This window comes from Natator depressus, chromosome 4 (genome assembly GCF_965152275.1).
Source record: "Natator depressus isolate rNatDep1 chromosome 4, rNatDep2.hap1, whole genome shotgun sequence".
In the NCBI taxonomy this organism is placed as follows: Eukaryota; Metazoa; Chordata; order Testudines; family Cheloniidae; genus Natator; species Natator depressus.
The window spans coordinates 63361687-63383353 of NC_134237.1; the positions used below are offsets into that span (position 1 = coordinate 63361687).

Sequence of the window (21667 nt, forward strand, 5' to 3'; positions counted from 1 at the left end):
GGGACATCCCATCATCGCTTGCCTGCCCGAAGCCATCATGCCTTAGGGCTAGAGAGGCAGGTTCAGCTGAGCCCTCTTCGGTCCCCACACCTGGGGCACCGATTGAAGGACTTGAGACATACCTCGCCCGTGGATTGGCACAGATCCTCTGGGGCACACGCCATGTGGAAAGAACTCTGGGACTGGCCCCAACAGTCTCCAAGGGCCCAGTACCAATCCGGGGATCGATCTGACACCAGAGACCGCCGATTGCGGGGCTGTCATCGCCCATCTCCAAGAAGGAGATTGCCCTACTCAGGACGATCCTGCCAGCAACCAGCCTGTAGTAGCTCCTGGTCCCGTTCAACATCCCGGTACTGGTCGAGTAGCGTGAGGTGTGGATCGCCAGGTATCTGACACAGATCCGCTGTACGCCGTCGGTGCCCGAGAGCCCGACCAAAACAATCTCACTTGGACAGGTCAGCTTCGGGATGCAGTGATAGGCCCTGGTCAGACAAGAGCCCGCCCCACTGCTCAGCCCGATCCTGGTCACCTGGTACCGACCGCTCTGCTGGTAGCTCCATCTTGGCGTGAGGTTCCTTTACTGCGGGACAAGCCCCAGTACCAGTGGTGCCAACTACATTATCAGCACTGAAACCTGCCTCATGGCCTCAAGCGCAATGGCCTTCACCATGGTACTCATGGAACCTCTGGGGGTTCACCCAACCTTCCCAGGCTGCCTGATTGGTGTCAGGAGCCTCGGTATCCTGCCCCCTTCCCGTGCTCGAGGCTTCAGGGGGGTCAGACCCCACAGGTCCAGGAGGACCTAGGACAGACTGTGTTCTCCCATGACATGACGGTCAGATTCTTGAGAGGGCTGGAGACAGACTTTCCACAGGTGCGGGCTCCTGTCCTGCAATGGGATCTTAACTTGGTCCTCTCTAGGCTAACTGGCCTGCCCTCTGAACCTCTAGGTTCCTGGTCCCTTTCCCATCTGTCACGGAAGGTTGCGTTCCTGGTGGTGGTGGTGGTGGTGTTGGCGAGACGGGTCTCGGAAATTAAAGCCTTGACCTCAGAACCGCCGTACGCGGTCTTCTACAAAGATATGGTTCTGTTGCGGCCCCACCCAGCCTTCCTGCCAAAGGTGGTCTCCACCTTCAATATGAACCAGGACATCTTCCTTCCGGTATTCTGTCCCAAACTGCACAAGACCAGTGAGGAGAGGCATCTTCACGCCCTGGATGTCCGGAGGGCCTGGGCTTTTTACTTATATCATACTAAGCCTTTCCGTAAATCGACTCAACTGTTCATCACTACAGCGGATAGGATGAAGAGTCATTCGGTGTCCTCGCAAAGGATTTCCAATTGGATCACCTCATGCATAAGGACCTGCTATGACCTGGCAGGGGTTCTGCTGCCGCCAATCGTCAGAACCTACTCCACGAGAGCATAGGCATCTTCGGCAGCCTTCCTTGTGCACATCTCTATCCAGGACATCTGTAGAGCTGCAACGTGGTCCTCTGTCCACACATTTACCGCTCATTATGCCATCACTCAGCAGGCCAGGGACAACGCTGGGTTTGGCAGAGCTGTGTTGCAGTCTACACATCCCGTGAACTCCTGCCCACCTCCAGGGGTACTGGAGTCACCTAATATGGAATGGACATGAGCAAGCACTTGAAGAAGAAAAGACAGTTACCTTTTCCGTAAGTGGTGTTCTTTGAGATGTGTTGCTCATGTCCATTCCACAACCCACCCTCCTTCCCCACTGTCGGAGTTTCCGGCAAAAAGGAACTGAGGGTGTGGGGAGCCGGCGCCACTCCAAAGGGTGCCAGAGCCAGTCCCCTAAGGATACTGCTAAGGGAAAAACTTCCAACACCAACCGGTGCATGTGGCAAGCACGCACACATAATATAGAATGGACATGAGCAACATATCTCGAAGAACACCAATTACAGAAAAGGTAACTGTCTTTTCAAGGCCCCTAGTGCAGTTCATTCCACCTGATATTATTTGCATGGTTACACTATGCCTTCCTAGTATAAATACCCTAGTTGAATGAGATAATGAGTCTCCTTCTATGCCTAATATGAAGTGTTAGGCCTTGAACAAATTAAGTGCTTATGCACTTAGTGAAGCTGGCACCGATTACAGTGTATTTTTCCAGGAGCATACAACACCAGTAGTCTGTGATCTACATTGGCTATCTACTGATTTCTGGGTAGAATTTCACATGTTGGTTTTTCCTATAAGGCCTTAAATGCTTTGGGGTCTGCCTATTAGAGACAGTGCTTTTGTCCTCAGTAGTGAGCAAAGGCACCTGGTTTGGTGCCTACTTGGTGTAACAGGGAATTGCCAACATGACGTTCTTCAGGAGAAAGGAGTAGGCCCTTCATTACATCTAAAAAATAAATAAATCAGTGACTGGGGTATCAGACCTACCTCTTGCTGTTTGAAACGCCTCAAGAAATGATCTTAGTAGCTGAAACATTTAGAGGATTGATTGTAAAGTATAGGAAAATAAAGACTCATTTCAGCAAACTAATGACATGCACGGCATAGCTGTTGCTATGGTCTTACTATAATATCCTTTGCAGGAAAATTCTCTTCCCCCAGTTTAGCCTAGATGTGTGTTTAAAAACCACATTCTTGTACACGGTACTAGCCTGCTCACGTATACAGCTGTTCTGAAACAGTGGGATGAGTACAGAGGAAAAAAATCCTCAAAAGATGGGTAATGTTAGTGATGTTTTTAATGAAATACTGTCTGAAATACCACTTGAATAAAGAGATGAAACTTAGTGTTTCCTTATCTGCTGACGGTATGTTGTCTGTCCAAAAACTTTAGTTATTTTCCGAAAAAAGAGGAAAACTGGTGTCTTCTTTCCTCTGTCTGCATTTATTATGAGAGACTGATGTGTAAATATATAGCCAGATATATTTTCATTGCCTGGGCTTAATTATGAACATAAAACTTTCCCAGGGAATTTGGTAAACTAGGTTAATGTATTAATGATCACATATGTCCCAGTGATTAATAAAGTGTCATAAACTGAGACACACTTTTAAAGGTAAGAGGAAAATATACATATTTATGATGCATTATAAGTGATAAAATAATAAGGCTGAACAGTTGAAGTGTCATATGTAGGAAAACCTTAAAAAATGACAAATTTTATGTCTATAGTTTTCCCACTGAACTGAATCGCTGAATATCATCCCCCCCTGCCCAACATATAACCCACGCAGCTTTGTTTATAAAGAAAAAATTGTTTATATTCAGAAGCAAAGTTCCTTTTTTCTGAAACTAGATGATTTTATTTGATATACGAGTTAAACAAAATGATTGTGCTAAGTTGTGTTAAGAGGGATTCACACACCGAACCATCACGTGTTAAATGACTACACATCTGCCATTCTACTTGAATTTCAGGCAATTCAAAAAAGGCAATATAAGGTTCATGATGTATAATAACTACACAAACTTAACTTTTTAACTGACTAAATTTCAGTATGCAAGTTAATTTCATATCTAAAATGTGAAACTCTTTCTGTAGAACAGTCAGTAGTTGTATAGACACTGAGCCTTTCTACCATATCTATGGCAGATGCACCCTTAACTTGAGGTCAAAGGCTGAGTATGATGATTCAGTGTCTTGTGGTCTATGCTAATCCGTGTAGCCACTCAGGGGTGATACTCAGCCAGGATCTGGTTAATCATGCTGCATAAATTGCAGCAGATTTTGTCACAGGAACTTTAAATTACTTCTATAAGTGGGTAGAGAGGGGTTTGGTGTATTAACGCTACTGAAGCTAAACACAATCTGTTGTTTGCCTGCCAACCCAAAGCAGAGATGCCTTTCACTCAATTATAATACATTTGAGTTGTATTAGTTTGTTCTAGAAAGGTTGTTCAGGGAGGAGGGCAAATGAATGGAGACAATCTTAGTAGTACAATAGCAGAATTTTCTATTGTGTAGATCTTATTTTAGCAGCACTATTTGCATTACTGTAATATTATTTATATGATTTCAGAGTAAACCTCCATTTTATGGTGTGTAGAATTTGATTAACGTTTTGATCCATGCCAAAAGTGAAAATGTACAGTTTTAGCCTGTTAATGCTCTGAGATACATTTATGTGCAGGTACATGAGAAAATCATGTGTGTTAAGCATATTTTATCTTGAGTGCAAAACTAAGTGGTATATTTAAAACATCTTGTTCCAAAATGCCTGAACAGAGCGTGTGCTCACAAGAAGGGACTGGCGTTCTTGTGCTCTTTCCTTTTCCTCGCTTTTCCACCCTTATCATTGTAACAATATTGTTGCAGTAATTTTTTTTTAGACTGAGAACAGCTACATGGGATTCCCTCTGGAGTTTATCATCTCTGTTCTTTAACTGATCAGAACAATTGCTATGCCAGGAACTTCCTCTCCCTCCTGAGATTTAGCAAGCTGATTCTACAGCACTCTGAATCCCTGCTCACAAGTGAGAAACTGGGCATTGAATCTGGATCTCCCATATGACTGTTCAGTGCACTGTTGTGAGGCCACTAATTAGTCTGGCTTTGTTTTTCACAATAAATGTTCAGGACAGTTATTTAAAACATAAATTAATTTGATAGCTTTTTTAAAAAAAAGGAATAGGGCATACTTATTTCATTGCAGTTTAGATTTTTTTACACCTGATTTGCAGCCATGTATTCTCCAATGAGATATTTCTACCTTCTCTACAGAGTAGTATTGACAGTAACTTCCAATGGGGACTATGTATTCCTCAATCACAACAGGAAGAAAGTTACCAGCCAAGGGTAGAAATGATTAGGAAACTCATAAGTAAAATACATACCCGTGCTCTGTACTTTCTTCAAGAAGCTGCAGGAGTGAATGTCAGCTCCTTGAAACGGTCTTTCCTTTCAGACTAAACCCAGTGGCTTATGAATATCTGTTCCTCTACCTTCACAGCCCTCACCTGTGGAGTTCCACAAGGCTCAGTTTTTTCCCCATATTATCCAACATTTGTATGAAGTTGTTGGAAAGGTTAGTGAGACAACCTGGGCTGCACACAGCACAGTCCTTTTGTAGCCTCAGCTCTGAATGTTTGCCACAATGGGGTGCATGTATGGCACCAACTGGCTCTGCTTTGTAAGATTCTAAAGCTCATTGAGAAATGCTGGAGAGAATTGGGATGAGGGGAGGATCTGGTCCCCCACCTAAATTGAGGGTGTCATGCAATTGATACATTATTTGTTAAATGCCACCTAAAATCGAAATGGTTGGAAAACAGAAAATCGTCTGGGATTTTTAATGTGATGACGAGAGTTGTTGCCGCTTTGAAACTTTAAATTCTCATGTACGAATGCTAAATTGTTCATTGTGGTCATATCAGAGAAGAACCCAATCAGGTAATTTTAAATGTGAGTTAAAATGTGATATTTGTTTAAAATGATTCTTAAAAACCATTTTTACAATGATTTCTTTAACCTCCTTGCAATCAGCATTAAGAAAATTTCCAGAGGTTTAATCCAACCCTCTCCCCTTTAATTTAAGCATTTTCTGATGCAACACTTTTTACAATATTCTTCTGCATTATACCTTAATTGTGAAAAAATATGCAAACTTCTCTTCACTCGTTCCACCTTATGTACTATTCCAAATACAAAATTGTGCGTATGTACACCATTGGAAAAACAGAAATGAAAAATATAAATAAGAACAAGAAATTACCTATTGTTTTATTATATTTGATACAGTAATAAAAAGGCACCTATCCAACTGCCTGGTTGCGCTTGCTGCCAATACATATGGTTAAAACTTCTACTTTTGCTTTCCCTTGCCATATAAATGTCGGTGGAGACAGGAAGTGGCTTACATGTGCACTCATGGGAGACTAATTCATTTATTTATGGTGTAGTAGTAAATAACATTGTATGAAAGAATCATGACTCCAATCTGATTATTACATGTCCTAGAAAATGCTGTGAAGGTTGGCCCAATTCTTCTGTTGGAGCATGAGTGTAATTTTCACTTAAGTGACTGGGAGTTGTACCCATGTATTGAGGACAAACATGATCCTATAACTTCGGGGGGGGGGGGTGGAAACAAGACTAACAGCTGCATAAAAACCGACATTAAATGGTTTTGTCATTTAATTGTAGCCATTCAATACAAGTACAATAGAAAGCTGTTTTTTAGTTTTAAAAGATCTCAATGTTATGTTATCACTTTAACCTTAATTTGAGGTAATTGCACTCTTTCAACTTGTTTCCTCCCCTCCCCCCAATCTCAGGTTTGATGCATTATTTGTGTCATCTCTTCACATTCAGTTTAATTGCTTGTGTGAGAAAACATGGGGAGGGTTTAACCCATTTATAAGGTGCTCTCCATCCATTGATTGATGTTTTGTGTATGCTGAAAGGAACGTTTATGCTTGCTCTTCAAAAGAAGAAATTGTTGCGCTCCATGAACCGGCAAATGCTAATCGCTGTTTTGAAAGCAGTGTCAGTAATGTTGGCAAAGGAAAAAACAAGTTAAAAAAGGGCAGTGGTGGACTGAAAAACTGTATACAAAAAAAGAGAGCAGTTTACCTGTGATGATTAAGCACAGGGAAAACAGAGATAATCAAAGAGCTTTTTGTCTTAAATTTAGATTTATACAATGAATGAACAATACTGAGTTCCAGTGATGCACTTCATAAATTGTGTCCCTTGAGGAAAGTTACCCCTTAGAGCTCACAAGAACTCTCTTCTTCTCTCCCTGAATACACCCTTTTCAATTACTTTACCATCCCTCCCCCCCACAAACACCAAAACCAGGTCAGTCCTTCAGGCTGGGGAAAATTGTACTCAGTGCTTAACTTCATGTAAAGGTTACTGCAGAGCACTAAGAGGTGCATAGTATGTAGCAGTCCTCAGCCCTGAACAACCTGGGATGGAAAAAACTCAAGCTTTCCTCATACTGTTTGCATATCTTCTAGATCAGCTGGCCATAAGCCATTGGTTTAATTTCAACATCTGTATTCCTTTTTTAGAGTGTGCTTATAATATAGATGTTTACCAGTGCAGGAGAGAGATGAAAAACTTGCTTAAAAATAATCATGCAGTGTGTTGATCTTAATTTTGAGTGTTCCATTTTTGGAGGATAGCAAATTCTATGCACAACATAGCTGTGTAATGAGTAAAGACTCACTAGGGAGTAGCATCCTTGTTGCACACCTTGTATAACTTAGATATTTATTTTAAATTTAACACTGCACTGCACATGTCAGTCTGCATCATGTCTGTAGACAAAAATCAATAGAAATTAGTTTATTATTCTGTAATTACTTATGTTGACTGCTGCCTTTAAAATCACTGAACCATAGAACTAGTGTTTCCCTTGATGTCTCCCTTGGTTAGTGAAAGAATTATATTGAAGTAGCCGATGAGATGAATACCCATCATCTTTATTACACTTATTCCAGCAGTCTGGGTAGTGTTCATTTCACTTCTGCTGGTTAATGTAACAAACCAAATATTTATAAACGTTTTCTTATAAGTGACAAGCAAATGTATTAGCATTGTGGAAGAATCAAAGAATGAAATGTTTTATGTTACCGTCTTCATACAATGCCTAGGTGACCCTCATTTTGATTGGATTCACAGTGCTATCTCAATACAAATCATAAAAATAATCACACGCTGCAGCTCCTCCTCCTCCGCTCTTTCTCCTTTAGTAGCAATGAGAAAGGAATATGGAATAACCATTAATACCCTCCCTATTTGACCAATGTCATCTTGTAGAAAAAAATTTGTTCTTCAGTGAGACAGAAAACTGAGATGACTTTGTTGCATTTCAGTTACTTTAGGGTTGGTCGTCCACAAAAAACATGTAGCCAGAGGCTAAATATCTTTGATATAATCTTAATGTGTGAAGTAGATAACTAGGATGGACCAAAGGAATAATTTATAAACCGTATCGGTGGTGGTATTTTATATTCTTTTTGCAGCATTTAAATAGGTTTTGGATGCATTAACTAAATGTTCTTCGTACAAATTAAAGGTACAGTACTGAATAAACTTTAATCTACAAATATATTTGGGGCTGAAGAATCAGTACTGAAGGGGATGGTACCTTCTTTGCTTAATACATTGGAATATCAAAACTGAAATAAGAAAAGGAGTACTTGTGGCACCTTAGAGACTAACAAATTTATTTGAGCATGAGCTTTCGTGAGCTACAGCTCTGAGCTGTAGCTCACGAAAGCTCATGCTCAAATAAATTTGTTAGTCTCTAAGGTGCCACAAGTACTCCTTTTCTTTTTGCGAATACAGACTAACACGGCTGCTACTCTGAAAACTGAAATAGTAGTCCATAAAAAGAGGATAGCTTGGTTTATCTTCTCATGAAACCATGATGCACATGTCCTATTAAACTATGCCATAGGGCTATTCAGCAGTGATGAATAAGAGAATATTTTGTATTTGCTTTCATACCTTCTCAAGACCAGTAATGTACTTAAATTGCTTTGAAAGTTTTTAACTGTTTGTCTCGGTGAAGTGCTGATGAGCCTTAAACTGAAGACCATGTTTATGAACTATTGCCATTTGTGAATCTAAAAGTGAATGATGTGTAAGATCTCTCTAGTTTTTACTTTTCTGATCATCTGAAAAATGTACTTTAGATTTTTTTCATCTCTAGTATTCACTGTTTTCACTTACTACAGTAATTATCAATTGAAAAATGCAAATGACTGCAATTCATATGAACTCATTTTATATTATTTTGTATTATTGTAGTTCCTGGGAATGGGATATTGAACTACAACTTGCACCCTGTCCTGTGTGTGTTAACTAAATACGAATTTTGACATGAAAAAAATCCGTGTGAATTTTATATAAATATAGCACTGAAGGTTTCAGTTTTAATGTAAAAAAGTGGAGTATCTTTTGTTTATTCTACTTCACACAAAGTGTTATATATAGTACAGTTACAACAAAGGGTAATCCACTTGTTTTACATTAAAACAGAACACTTTCAGTGCTATATCAATAAATAAATACATCTTTAGAAGCATCAACTCACTGTGATATCCTTGTAGGATAGGTTGATTACAAGTAGAAAGGAGTTGTTTGCTGAGTGTAGGCTGAAGGAAGGTTACATAAATATACTGCCTTGTGTTATTTCTCTAAGTAAAAGATTCTTTCTGAAAAGTGAGATACATTCTTTTAGAATACATTATTTGAGAGGGGAAATTTTCAGTTGACTAGCAACCAATAATACATAATTTCAAAAGTTTAAGGGCAACTAGGATTTTTTTCCAGAGCTTGCTGAGAAGGGATTGTCTTCATTAAGTCCTGAGGGAGGGCTCAATGGTGAAGCAAAGTGCATCATTGATTCTGTTGGAAATCCCAGGAAAAATTTTTTCTTTGAGCACAATAGTCTAATACCACAGTGATGGAGTGTGTGTGTGTGTATAGATATATATATCTACACACACACAGAGAATATGCCAGGGGTGGCGAAACTTACTGACCCTCCAAGCCACATAGGACAATCTTCAGAAGTTCAAGAACCGGGGCGCGCCTGCTGGGACTCAGGGCTTCAGCCCCACTGTGGGGTTAGGGGCTTCAGCCCTGCAGGGAAGGGGGTCTTGGTGCTTTAGCCCTGTGGAAGCTGCTTGGGCTTGACGCTTCAGCCCTGCTCCTGCTGAAGCCCCAAGCTCTGGCAGGTGCGCCCCACGGAGCTGAAGCTCTGAGACCCTCCTCCCCACTGAGCAGAAGCCAGAAGGTCCCCTCAGACTTTTGCCAGGGTTTGCTGGCCCCACTTGATCACATGGTGCAACCAGATCCCCTCTCTACACAGCAACTGGTGGAGCCAACAAGCTGGGAGCTGCAGCCGTGGGGGTAGGCAGTGGCAAACAGCAGGGAACTGTTGGGAGTCGCTGCTGCCTCTCCTAAGGAGCTAAAACAGCAGCCCCTCCCTGCAGCTTCCACCTGTTTGTCATGGCCTCTCCATGCAGAGCTAACACCTGCAGCCTGCAGGGAAGGGCTGCTGAGGGTAAGCTGGGGGCATGCCTGGCAGGAGGGGGAGAAGGGATGGGGCATGACTCAAGCTATTGGGAGGGGCAAACCTTTAAATTGTGCCCTCCCCCCCAGTAGGCATCAGTCGTCACTGGCAGAAGCACCTAGCCCCACTCCCTGCCGCAGGGCAGAAGTCCCGAGCTCCCCACCGCCACAGTCTGGTAGGTGGAGAATGGAGGAGGAATGGGGGTAGCCGCACATTAACTGCAAAAGAGCCACATGTGGCTCAAGAGCTGCAGTTTGGCCACCACTGGAATATGCTGTTATGGGCATAAAAATTAAAGATTAAAAAAAAATCCTTTCTTGTCATGTTTCTCTCTCCATCCCCAATCATGCAGCATTGTTTTGTACATTTCTAATATTTTGTCCAGTTTAGTGTAGGATATCTGTTACAACACCAAATGCTCAAAATCATGAATCAAGTCCCAAATAATCATGTTGTTGCCTTAAAAAAATCATGAGACTTTAAAAAAAAAAATGAGTTTTTTCTTTGTTGAATTTTGAGCCTTTTTTCCTCCTCCTGTCTTTCTTTTAAACAAAAGCTGAGATTTTCACAAAATCACTTGATTCCAGGAACTGGAACTTGAAGAAAAGCACCAAATACCATGAGACTGATATCTCAAGGAATGGGAGTTTCTGTCATTTCTCTAAGGAGGGTATTCCACTTTGTAATTGGACATTTTTCTTGATACTCATTAGGCTAATAACATGTCTCTAGCACTCCCCCACCCCTTAGTTGTATATGAGTCAATTTATATGGATTTAACTCTTTTTTCTTATAAGTTAATTCCTCAAGTTTCTTGGTATATTTTGTTCTTCACTGAACTTCTTTCCTGTTTGTCCCTGTTGTTTTATTTATTTGGTAATCTGGTTCTTAGAACTGAATGCAACATTATATGTGGGTTTTTACCAGACGTTTAGAGGACTATTTATGTAGTAGAAAATTGCATTGGCGTTTTCTCTTACCATACACACTGCAAATGCATATTTGCTGTCTTTTTTCCTGTTCCACTGACTGTAAATCTTCAGATTTATCTGATATTCTACATTGTGTTTGTAATATTTTTGGAAGCATAGTATTAAAAAATATGAAGAAACATTCAGCAAGAGTCCAATCCTGAGCTCCTTACTTGGCCAAAGGTGACACTGAAGTTAATGAATAAGAAACCCAGGGTGAAGCCCATTATGATCTAGAATACAGGATATATCAAGTCCTATCTTTTGTTGCATAGACAAGGCGTGTTCTAGAGGATGTGAAAGATCATGCTCTCCTTAAACTAGGAGGAACATCGATAGAGAGAAGTAATAGTTGGTTTTGCACTCACATAAGAAGTAACTCACTTTGAGAGTGATGGTGGTAAAATATTGCTTTAAGGGTAGGAAGATTATTGATGATGTGATTATATGTTTAAAGGTATAACGCTTTTTATTTCATGTCTGAGATAGTTTTTGTCCCAAGGACAATAATTTCACACAATTGTTGGTAAAGAAAATGGAAAAAATACTGTTTCATTTTACAGTTTTAAAAAGGAAATGTGTTGATTCTCTTAAGGAGTTCTCCGAAATGGGTATATGCTCCATTTGCTGGGTGGTTGTTTTATTTGAAAGAACAGTGTCTGTGCATGTGAAAAGATATTTTGACTTCTAGTAATCCCTAGTAGAAAATTAATAGACTTATTTTCATGGGCTCATTTTTCCTTTAGTCAATAGGAATCCATTTTTCTCAAGTATCTTATAGGCCGTAGACTTTCCCCTGCACTTTGCCATAATCTTAATTTTTAAAAATCTATCTAGGTAACCAGTGTGGTTCTCTGACAGGTAGATTTGGTGTGAAAATGGATAACTTGTCAACAACTGTATGAAAATTAATAACTGAATTTGGTGCATGTGTAATAAAGATATGTCAGAGTTAGTTAGATATGTGTAAGAATGGATACTATAATGATTTTCCTAAATTGCCTCTTGTGCAATTCTGTCAGCCATATATTCTTTCACATCCCCTAATATCTCTGAACATTCAAGGGGAAAAAAGATGTGAGAAACCTCTTCCCCAAAGTAGCAGTAGTACATAAGAAATTGCCTTTGCTGGTGTTTTCTTAGATTACAGCACAGAAAATATTTTTTTTTCCAGATACAGTAACGTGCTTGTTGTGTAAACATGGGACAAATTATGACTATTTTGATAGATGGCTGAGTTTAAAAAAAACAATGTGTTTTCACTGGAACTGACTCACCAACCTTTGCCCTGGGACTACACTGTAACTTTATGTTCAAAAGCACATAGAATGCATGTAAAAGTTGCAGTCCTCTTCATTTAAATTATTTTAGATCTTGGAAAGTACACATTTAGTCTAAAGAAAATAAGGAATAAGAAAGGTCCTAATGTATAAGCATGTTGTGTTGAACTGCAAAAAAAGCACTGAGTGAATTTTGCTATAATCAGTGCACTATTTTTTCTAGACTAATAGACTAATTTTGTAGAATGGATATTTTAGTAATAAATATTTTATTTGAATGCTCTTGAAAAGTTAGAATGAAGAGGTATGATATTCATTAGTTCAGATTTACTTTTTATTTGGAAATATTCTAATCCCTTAATACTACCTTACTTTAATTGTGTGGAGAACTTTCTTATATGCTCCTTTAGAACTGACTACATGCTGGAGTATAGGCATAAATAGTAGCCTACATTAGTAAAGTATAAGGAATTCAGGAGGTCTGTTTTTATTTACACCATATTTTATCAGTTAGACCTTGTGCCTATCTTTTTTGACAGGTTTCAGAGTAACAGCTGTGTTAGTCTGTATTCGCAAAAAGAAAAGGAGTACTTGTGGCACCTTAGAGACTAACCAATTTATTTGAGCATAAGCTTTCATGAGCTACAGCTCACTTCATCAGATGCATACTGTGGAAACCGCAGAAGACATTATATACACAGAGACCATGAAACAATACCTCCTCCCACCCCACTCTCCTGCTGGTAATAGCTTATCTAAAGTGATCACTCTCCTTACAATGTGTATGATAATCAAGTTGGGCCATTTCCAGCACAAATCCAGGTTTTCTCACACACCCCCCCCCCCCCCGCCCTCCAAAAACCACACACACAAACTCACTCTCCTGCTGGTAATAGCATGATTTAATCAATCAAATAGGATGATTTGATTGGGGATTGGTCCTGCTTTGAGCAGGGGGTTGGACTAGATGACCTCCTGAGGTCCCTTCCAACCCTGATATTCTATGATTCTATGAAACTCACTCTCCTGCTGGTAATAGCTCATCCAAAGTGACCACTCTCCCTACAATGTGCATGATAATCAAGGTGGGCCATTTCCAGCACAAATCCAGGTTTTCTTACCCCCCCCCCCCCCCCCACAAAAACTCACTCTCCTGCTGGTAATAGCTCATCCAAACTGACCACTCTCCTTACAATGTGTATGATAATCAAGGTGGGCCATTTCCAGCATAAATCCAAGTTTAACCAGAACGTCTGGGGGCGGGGGGGTTTAGGAAAAAACAGGGGGAAATAGGCTACCTTGCATAATGACTTAGCCACTCCCACTCTCTATTTAAGCCTAAATTAATAGTATCCAATTTGCAAATGAATTCCAATTCAGCAGTTTCTCGCTGGAGTCTGGATTTGAAGTTTTTTTGCATTAAGATAGCGACCCTCATGTCTGTGATTGCGTGACCAGAGAGATTGAAGTGTTCTCCGACTGGTTTATGAATGTTATAATTCTTGACATCTGATTTGTGTCCATTTATTCTTTTACGTAGAGACTGTCCAGTTTGACCAATGTACATGGCAGAGGGGCATTGCTGGCACATGATGGCATATATCACATTGGTGGATGTGCAGGTGAACGAGCCTCTGATAGTGTGGCTGATGTTATTAGGCCCTGTGATGGTGTCCCCTGAATAGATATGTGGGCACAGCTGGCAACGGGCTTTGTTGCAAGGATAGGTTCCTGGGTTAGTGGTTCTGTTGTGTGGTATGTGGTTGCTGGTGAGTATTTGCTTCAGGTTGGGGGGCTGTCTGTAATCAAGGACTGGCCTGTCTCCCAAGATTTGTGAGTGTGTTGGGTCATCCTTCAGGATAGGTTGTAGATCCTTAATAATGCGTTGGAGGGGTTTTAGTTGGGGGCTGAAGGTGACGGCTAGTGGCATTCTGTTATTTTCTTTGTTAGGCCTGTCCTGTAGTAGGTGACTTTTGGGAACTCTTCTGGCTCTATCAATCTGTTTCTTCACTTCCGCAGGTGGGTATTGTAGTTGTAAGAATGCTTGATAGAGATCTTGTAGGTGTTTGTCTCTGTTTGAGGGGTTGGAGCAAATGCGGTTGTATCGCAGAGCTTGGCTGTAGACGATGGATCGTGTGGTGTGGTCAGGGTGAAAGCTGGAGGCAAGTAGGTAGGAATAGCGGTCAGTAGGTTTCCGGTATAGGGTGGTGTTTATGTGACCATTGTTTATTAGCACTGTAGTGTCCAGGAAGTGGATCTCTTGTGTGGACTGGACCAGGCTGAGGTTGATGGTGGGATGGAAATTGTTGAAATCATGGTGGAATTCCTCAAGGGCTTCTTTTCCATGGGTCCAGATGATGAAGATGTCATCAATATAGCGCAAGTAGAGTAGGGGCGTTAGGGGACGAGAGCTGAGGAAGCGTTGTTCTAAATCAGCCATAAAAATGTTGGCATGCTGTGGGACCATGCGGGTACCCATAGCAGTGCCGCTGATCTGAAGGTATACATTATCCCCAAATGTAAAATAGTTATGGGTAAGGACAAAGTCACAAAGTTCAGCCACCAGGTTAGCCGTGACATTATCGGGGATAGTGTGCTTGACGGCTTGTAGTCCATCTTTGTGTGGAATGTTGGTGTAGAGGGCTTCTACATCCATAGTGGCCAGGATGGTGTTATCAGGAAGATCACCGATGGATTGTAGTTTCCTCAGGAAGTCAGTGGTGTCTCGAAGGTAGCTGGGAGTGCTGGTAGCGTAGGGCCTGAGGAGGGAGTCTACATAGCCAGACAATCCTGCTGTCAGGGTGCCAATGCCTGAGATGATGGGGCGCCCAGGATTTCCAGGTTTATGGATCTTGGGTAGTAGATAGAATATCCCAGGTCGGGGTTCCAGGAGTGTGTCTGTGCAGATTTGATCTTGTGCTTTTTCAGGAAGTTTCTTGAGCAAATGCTGTAGTTGCTTTTGGTAACTCTCAGTGGGATCAGAGGGTAATGGCTTGTAGAAAGTGGTGTTGGAGAGCTGCCGAGCAGCCTCTTGTTCATATTCCGACCTATTCATCATGACAACAGCACCTCCTTTGTCAGCCTTTTTGATTATGATGTCAGAGTTGTTTCTGAGGCTGTGGATGGCATTGTGTTCTGCACGGCTGAGGTTATGGGGCAAGTGATGCTGCTTTTCCACAATTTCAGCCCGTGCACGTCGGCGGAAGCACTCTATGTAGAAGTCCAGTCTGCTGTTTCGACCTTCAGGAGGAGTCCACCTAGAATCCTTCTTTTTGTAATGTTGGTAGGGAGGCCTCTGTGGATTAGTATGTTGTTCTGAGGTATTTTGGAAATATTCCTTGAGTCGGAGATGTCGAAATTAGGATTCTAGGTCACCACAGAACTGTATCATGTTCGTGGGGGTGGAGGGGCAGAAGGAGAGGCCCCGAGATAGGACAGCTGCTTCTGCTGGGCTGAGAGTATAGTTGGATAGGTTAACAATATTGCTGGGTGGGTTGAGGGAACCATTGCTGTGGCCCCTTGTAGCATGTAGTAGTTTAGAAAGTTTAGTGTCCTTTTTCTTTTGTAGAGAAGCAAAGTGTGCGTTGTAAATGGCTTGTCTAGTTTTAGTAAATTCCAGCCACGAGGAAGTTTGTGTGGGAGGTTGGTTTTTTATGAGAGTATCCAGTTTTGAGAGCTCATTCTTAATCTTTCCCTGTTTGCTGTAGAGGATGTTGATCAGGTGATTCTGCATTTTCTTTGAGAGCGTGTGGCACAAGCCGTCAGCATAGTCTGTGTGGTATGTAGATTGTAATGGATTTTTTACCTTCAGTCCTTTTGGTACGATGTCCATCTGTTTGCATTTGGAAAGGAAGATGATGTCTGTCTGTATCTGTGCAAGTTTTTTCATGCAGTTGATAGATTTCCACTCCATACGGCTAAATGCAGTGCCTTGCATAATGACAGGTTTCAGAGTAACAGCCGTGTTAGTCTGTATTCGCAAAAAGAAAAGGAGTACTTGTGGCACCTTAGAGACTAACCAATTTATTTGAGCATAAGCTTTCATGAGCTACAGCTCACTTCATCGGATGCAAAAGAAAAATCAGTTTCTTACACAACTCCAATCAGGATACCGTGCGAGACGTTCTGAGTTTGTGCAGATTGTGATTGGTTAGCTAGAGGGTCCCAAAGAATTGTGAGCAATACAAAGCAAATTTGAATATGGATCATTTTTGGTTTTTTAATTTTTAATTTTTTAAAATTTTTTTGGCAGAAATGAGTAAATATTATTTAAAAGAATTATTGTAAATTAATTGCCTTCTGAAGAGTTAATGTGCCAAATTTGGAGATTTAAATCAAACACTGAGTTGTGAAACAGAAGTTTAGTCCTGTGTTTAAGTGAAAATCTCAGTGCAACTTCAACTTCAGAGTTCATATCAATGCCCCCATAATAACATTGGTGCTAATTTGGAATATGTAATAGAGCAGTGTTTTTCAATCCGTGGGTCGCGACTCAGTACTGGGTCACGGCATGTAAGGTCCTGGTTCATCTTGCTCTGGTCAGCACCGCCGACCGGGACGTTAAAAGTCCTGTTAGTGGTGCTGCCTGGCTAAGGCAGGCTCATGTCTAACTTTTGCAACACTGCACTGTGCCCCGGAAGCAGCCAGAAGCAATCTGGCTTCCAGGCAAGGGGGCCACAGGGCTCCACGCACGGTGCTCCCCTCCCACCGCCCCGAGCACCAACTTTGGCCAATGGGAACTGGGGCGGGGGGTGAGGGGGGACTGCCTATGGGTGAGAGTTGCGCAGAGCCACTTGTGAGCCTTGGCCAGCAGCAGGTCTGGCTCCTAGGCAGCTTCCAGGGTGCGGTGCGGTGCGGTCTGCGGTGCACCCCAGCTGCGCCGCTGACCAGGAGCTGCCAGAGGTAAGTCTCCACCTATGCCCCAATTTGCTGCCCCAGCCCTGAGCCCCCCCAAACCTGGAACCCCTTCCTATACCCCAAACACCCCAGCCCAGAGCCCTGACCCCCTCCTGCAGCCCAACCCTGTGCCCCAGCTGAGCCCTTCCTGCACTCCAAACCCCTCACCCCCAGCCCAGATCCCTGACCTGCTCCCACATGCCTGCCACAGCCCAGAGCCCCCTGCCCCAGCCTGAACCCCCCATTCCTGGCCCTACCTTGCAGCCCTCACCCTTGCACCCTAACCCTCTGCCCCAGCCCTCCGACACCCCTAACCTCTCATCCCCAGATCCGTTGGGTCAACAATTTTCTTCAACTGGGTCCCCAGAAAAAAAGTTTGAAAACCACTGTAATAGAGTTTGCTGGACACACAAAATGGTTTAAATATCCAATATCATTGTAATATTTACTGGCTGTATATATTTACAAAAAGTGTAATATTTAAACTGCCTGCCTGCAATATGTAGTATGGTGGAAATGGGGAATAGACTTTTATGCTTTTGGGTAGGTAGCATTGGGATATTAGATCTTCAGTAATATGACTGTCCAACCATTCAAATATTTCTTCAGATTGTACTGTTATTGGTTGGCTGTTGTTTCCCTTTGTGAAGGTCTTTAGTCAACTATCAGTTTTTATACACAATTTACATTGATTTCCATGGGAGCTACACATGTGGAACCACATTAAAATACGGACCTTAAACTTAGGGAATGGAGGGTAGCTCGGGTTGAGTAAGGGCTTGTTTGGTGTATAAACAGTTTAAGTTGCTAGGGTTTTAATCAGTTTGGTGGTGGTGTTGAAGTGATTACAGCAGTGTATATTCCTTTATTGGAATGTGACCAAATAGATTCTGCAGTCGCTTAAACTGTTCACTTACATTTGGTTGCTGAATAATTCTTGTAGCTCTAAAAATTATTAGTTTTTCCTTGTTTCCTATGTGTTTCTGAGTTTATGGCTTAAAGAGTGACGGATAGTTGACTCAAGTAGGTTTTACTTGTACTTTAATCATTGATTTCAGTGACACAGAAGTATAGAAAATCCATATTCAAAGTGCTTTACTACTGAAAAGTGTACAGTAACTCCTCACTTAAAATCATCCCGGTTAAAGTTCTTTCGTTGCTGCATTGCTCTTCTATTAGAGAACATGCTAGTTTAAAGTTGCACAATGTTCTAACGTCCTCCATCCCCACCCCCGCGGATCAGTGCGTCCCCCCCCCACCTCCTGCCCACCGCAGTCAGCTGTTTCGCGGCATGCAGGGAGACTCGGAGGGACGGGGGAGGTGTGAGGGCATGGCATGCTGGGGGTAGAGGGCCGAACTGAGTGGGAAGAGGTGGGGTGGGGCCGGGAAGAGACGGGGTGGGGTCGAGCACCCCGGCGTCAGTTTACAAAGTCAGTGCCTGTGGATTACAGGCTCTCTCCCCTGCTGCCTAGGACAGCTTTACTCACCTGGTAGCTGAGAGAGAGCTGCTGATCTGATGTCAGACTTCCTGCGCCTAGACACACCCCCTGCACTAGCACCAAGCTGTCCTGGGACCCCATCGCTCATGGCTCTTTCCTCTGACCGGCTCCCAGGCTGCAGTGCCCAAGGGTAGCCTGCCCCAGCTGAGCGGCTGCCTCCGGGCTGCTCTCTCTTCTTGCGAGATCGCTGCTGCTGCTCCCTCCACCTGCTCCTCTCATGTGATTAGCTGCCGCTCTGACAGGAAGGTCTGCGAGAAGCCTATGGCTGTCTCCAGCTCTGCAGAGATCTAGAGGCCCAGTGCCTCTGCGTTGTGTGTTCCGAGTGAGCATACCATGAAACCTGGCAGATTGGTTCCCTTAGGAGAGGACTGGTCTTCTCAGTGGGCGGGCATTCAGTGACTTATCTGGAGTAGACATTTGTGTGATCTGCTGCTCAGAGGCCAGCAGAGACATCCCCCTCGGGTGCCGGGGAAGGATGCAGCATAGTGTCCCTTCCTATGTGCTGTTGCTTGCCTGCTCTGCCTGGCTCCTGTATCGAGCCCAAACCCGCAGAGTTTGCACGGCGAGGACTCTGCTGGCCTGCGGGAGGGTGTTGTTGGCCCACACCCTCACCCTGGGGCCAGAGGATATTCACTTACCCTAGTTACAGCTGTGAATCAATCAGCATATAATGTCTTTTGTCTGGCAAAACATTTTCCCCCTGGAACCTAAACCACCCCCCCCCCCATTTACATTAATTCTTATGGGGAAATTGGATTTGCTTAACATTGTTTCTCTTAAAGTCGCATTTTTCAGGAACGTAACTACAACTGTATAACATTGGTCATTCCTAATCCCATCCTTCAAGAAATCCTTACTGTTTAAACTGACAAAAGGCTCTCTCACGGAATTTAGTTATATCTAAACATAGCATTGGAATTGAAATGCATTTTGTTCATCCGTGTTTGTTTTTAGATATGGTCTTTGTCTCTCTTGTTAAATTTGAAGAAATTTTTTTCCTTTTTTTTTACTCCTGTGATACTTTGTTGAACTGTTAGCAAATTTAACAACCATAAATCTTAAAGTTGCAAGTTGTATCCTCAAACCCAAGGGCCGCCTTAATACGGTTTGTACAGCTTTTGGTCCCGGCAGGGAGTAAAATGTGGCATGAACAATTTAAATGTGTTTTGGAGTGCATACCTGATCCATATTGTAATGCTGCTTTTTCTACCCCATCTGTAGCTTCCTGCAGATTTCACAAAACTGCATCTTACTGACAGTCTCCACCCACAGGTGACCCACGTTACCTCTAGTCACTCAGGATGTAGCATCACTAGTGATTCTGGAAGCAGCAGCCTTTCTGATATCTACCAGGTAAGACAGTATTTCATAATACCAGCTCCTCAAACAGTTTTCTTAAGATAAATATTTTAATTCCAAAATGTCAACCTAGAAGTGATTACATGAACTGTAATGTAGGTATTTTGATGCACCTAATGTTGAATGTACATTTCATTGCTATTTGTCACTGTTCATCTAGTGAAACAAAAGAAAAACCAAATTATTTATAAGAAAGTACAATTTCCTTTTGAAAATGGAGCAATTTGAGATTTTGATCCATATACTAGTCTAACATTTAAAGGTAACTCATGGTTGATAACCTAATGAATCTGATACACATTCTTCTATTTATTTGAAGGTAATACATAGGTCTAGTCTTCACTACAAAGGCTGTGCCATTATAGCTATACCAGCAAAGCCCTTTAGTGGAAATACAGCATATACTGGCAAAATGAGTCCTTTTGCTGGTATAATTGTCTCTGTATTGGGTGGTGAGGTGGTGGACATAGTTTAGGAGTGGTGTTTTTGTTTTTCCCCTACACGCCTATCCCACATAGCTGTGCTGATAAAACTTTGTAGCATAGACTTGGCTTTAATGTTTACTTGTAACTATCAGAGCCACTTGGCAGCATCTAGAGAAATGACCATAATACAAGCCAACGTGTTCTGTATGAACTTTGATTGACTCTATTTGTAATTTATAGTTTTGGAGATAAATGTTTTCATCCAATATTAGATTGGAAGTTCTGAAATTTTAGAATTTAAGGTTTATGACCTCGTATGTGAGAGACTGCCTCTCTCCTGATGCCAGACTGCCACAGTTGAGATTAGTTGGTTTTCTTGAGCTGGAACACACTTAGTGTAAAGAGGGAGTTGCCAACAGTGTGCACTTTGAGGGTCTTTGACTTTGCTCTCAGTCTTCCTAGTCTATCAGAACTTGATTTTAAGACTTTGCATAGCTCATCTGTTCTTCTAGGTATTTGGGGAGGTGGCAGGCTAAGATTTGGAGGGTTTTTTAAAATTGTTGTTATGCCTCTTGTGGAGGGCTTTTTGTCATAAATTTGCTGGGATATATTTGTATATCTTTGGAGTGATTTGAATAGTCAACAATTTATTGTGAAAATTATCTAAAGGCTTTCAAAGCATTTGGTAAATGCTTGTTTTATAAATCTAAATAACAAAAATATTTGAAATAAAAACAAAAATAAGTCATATTCCTAAATTCTGTCTGATGCACACATGGTGCAACTCCCAATGAAATCAAGGAATTGCAGGCAAGTATTGGAGAGAAGAATTTTATACCCATAAATAGGAAAATGTACAGTTTTAAATGTGTATGTAGGGAAGCATGAGTGAATTTGAAACAAATGAATTAATTTTAATTGGAGTTATTTCTTAAAAGTATTTTGGAGTGCTGCTCACGCTTTAGTTTTTCAAAAACCACTTTCTGCCTACTATTGGAGCAATCAAGTCACTTACAAAATGATCAGAAGTTTACATAGGTAAGAAAGTAGTTGTGGGCAGATTAGAAAAAATTAGTAATTTAGATTAAGGGAGAAAACCTATATATGCAGAAGCATAGATTTTTAGTTGCCTTGGTATTTGATATTGTGTTCTCCAGGATGCATGTTGTTGTTGTTGACTGCCCTTAATAGGCAATTTTGAACTTGAACAA

The 21667-nt window shown here is 41.8% G+C and overlaps 1 protein-coding gene across 15 annotated transcripts in view; it reads left to right on the forward strand.

Annotated features, from left to right (window-relative positions):
• RAPGEF2 (Rap guanine nucleotide exchange factor 2) overlaps positions 1-21667 on the forward strand; it is a 286669-nt gene that overhangs the window by 198707 nt on the left and 66295 nt on the right. For all 15 annotated transcript variants that reach the window (XM_074951065.1, XM_074951067.1, XM_074951066.1 and 12 more), the window contains one exon: positions 19894-20025. In XM_074951065.1, coding sequence (XP_074807166.1) covers positions 19894-20025 — 132 coding nt within the window. The remainder of the gene's footprint in view (positions 1-19893; positions 20026-21667) is intronic.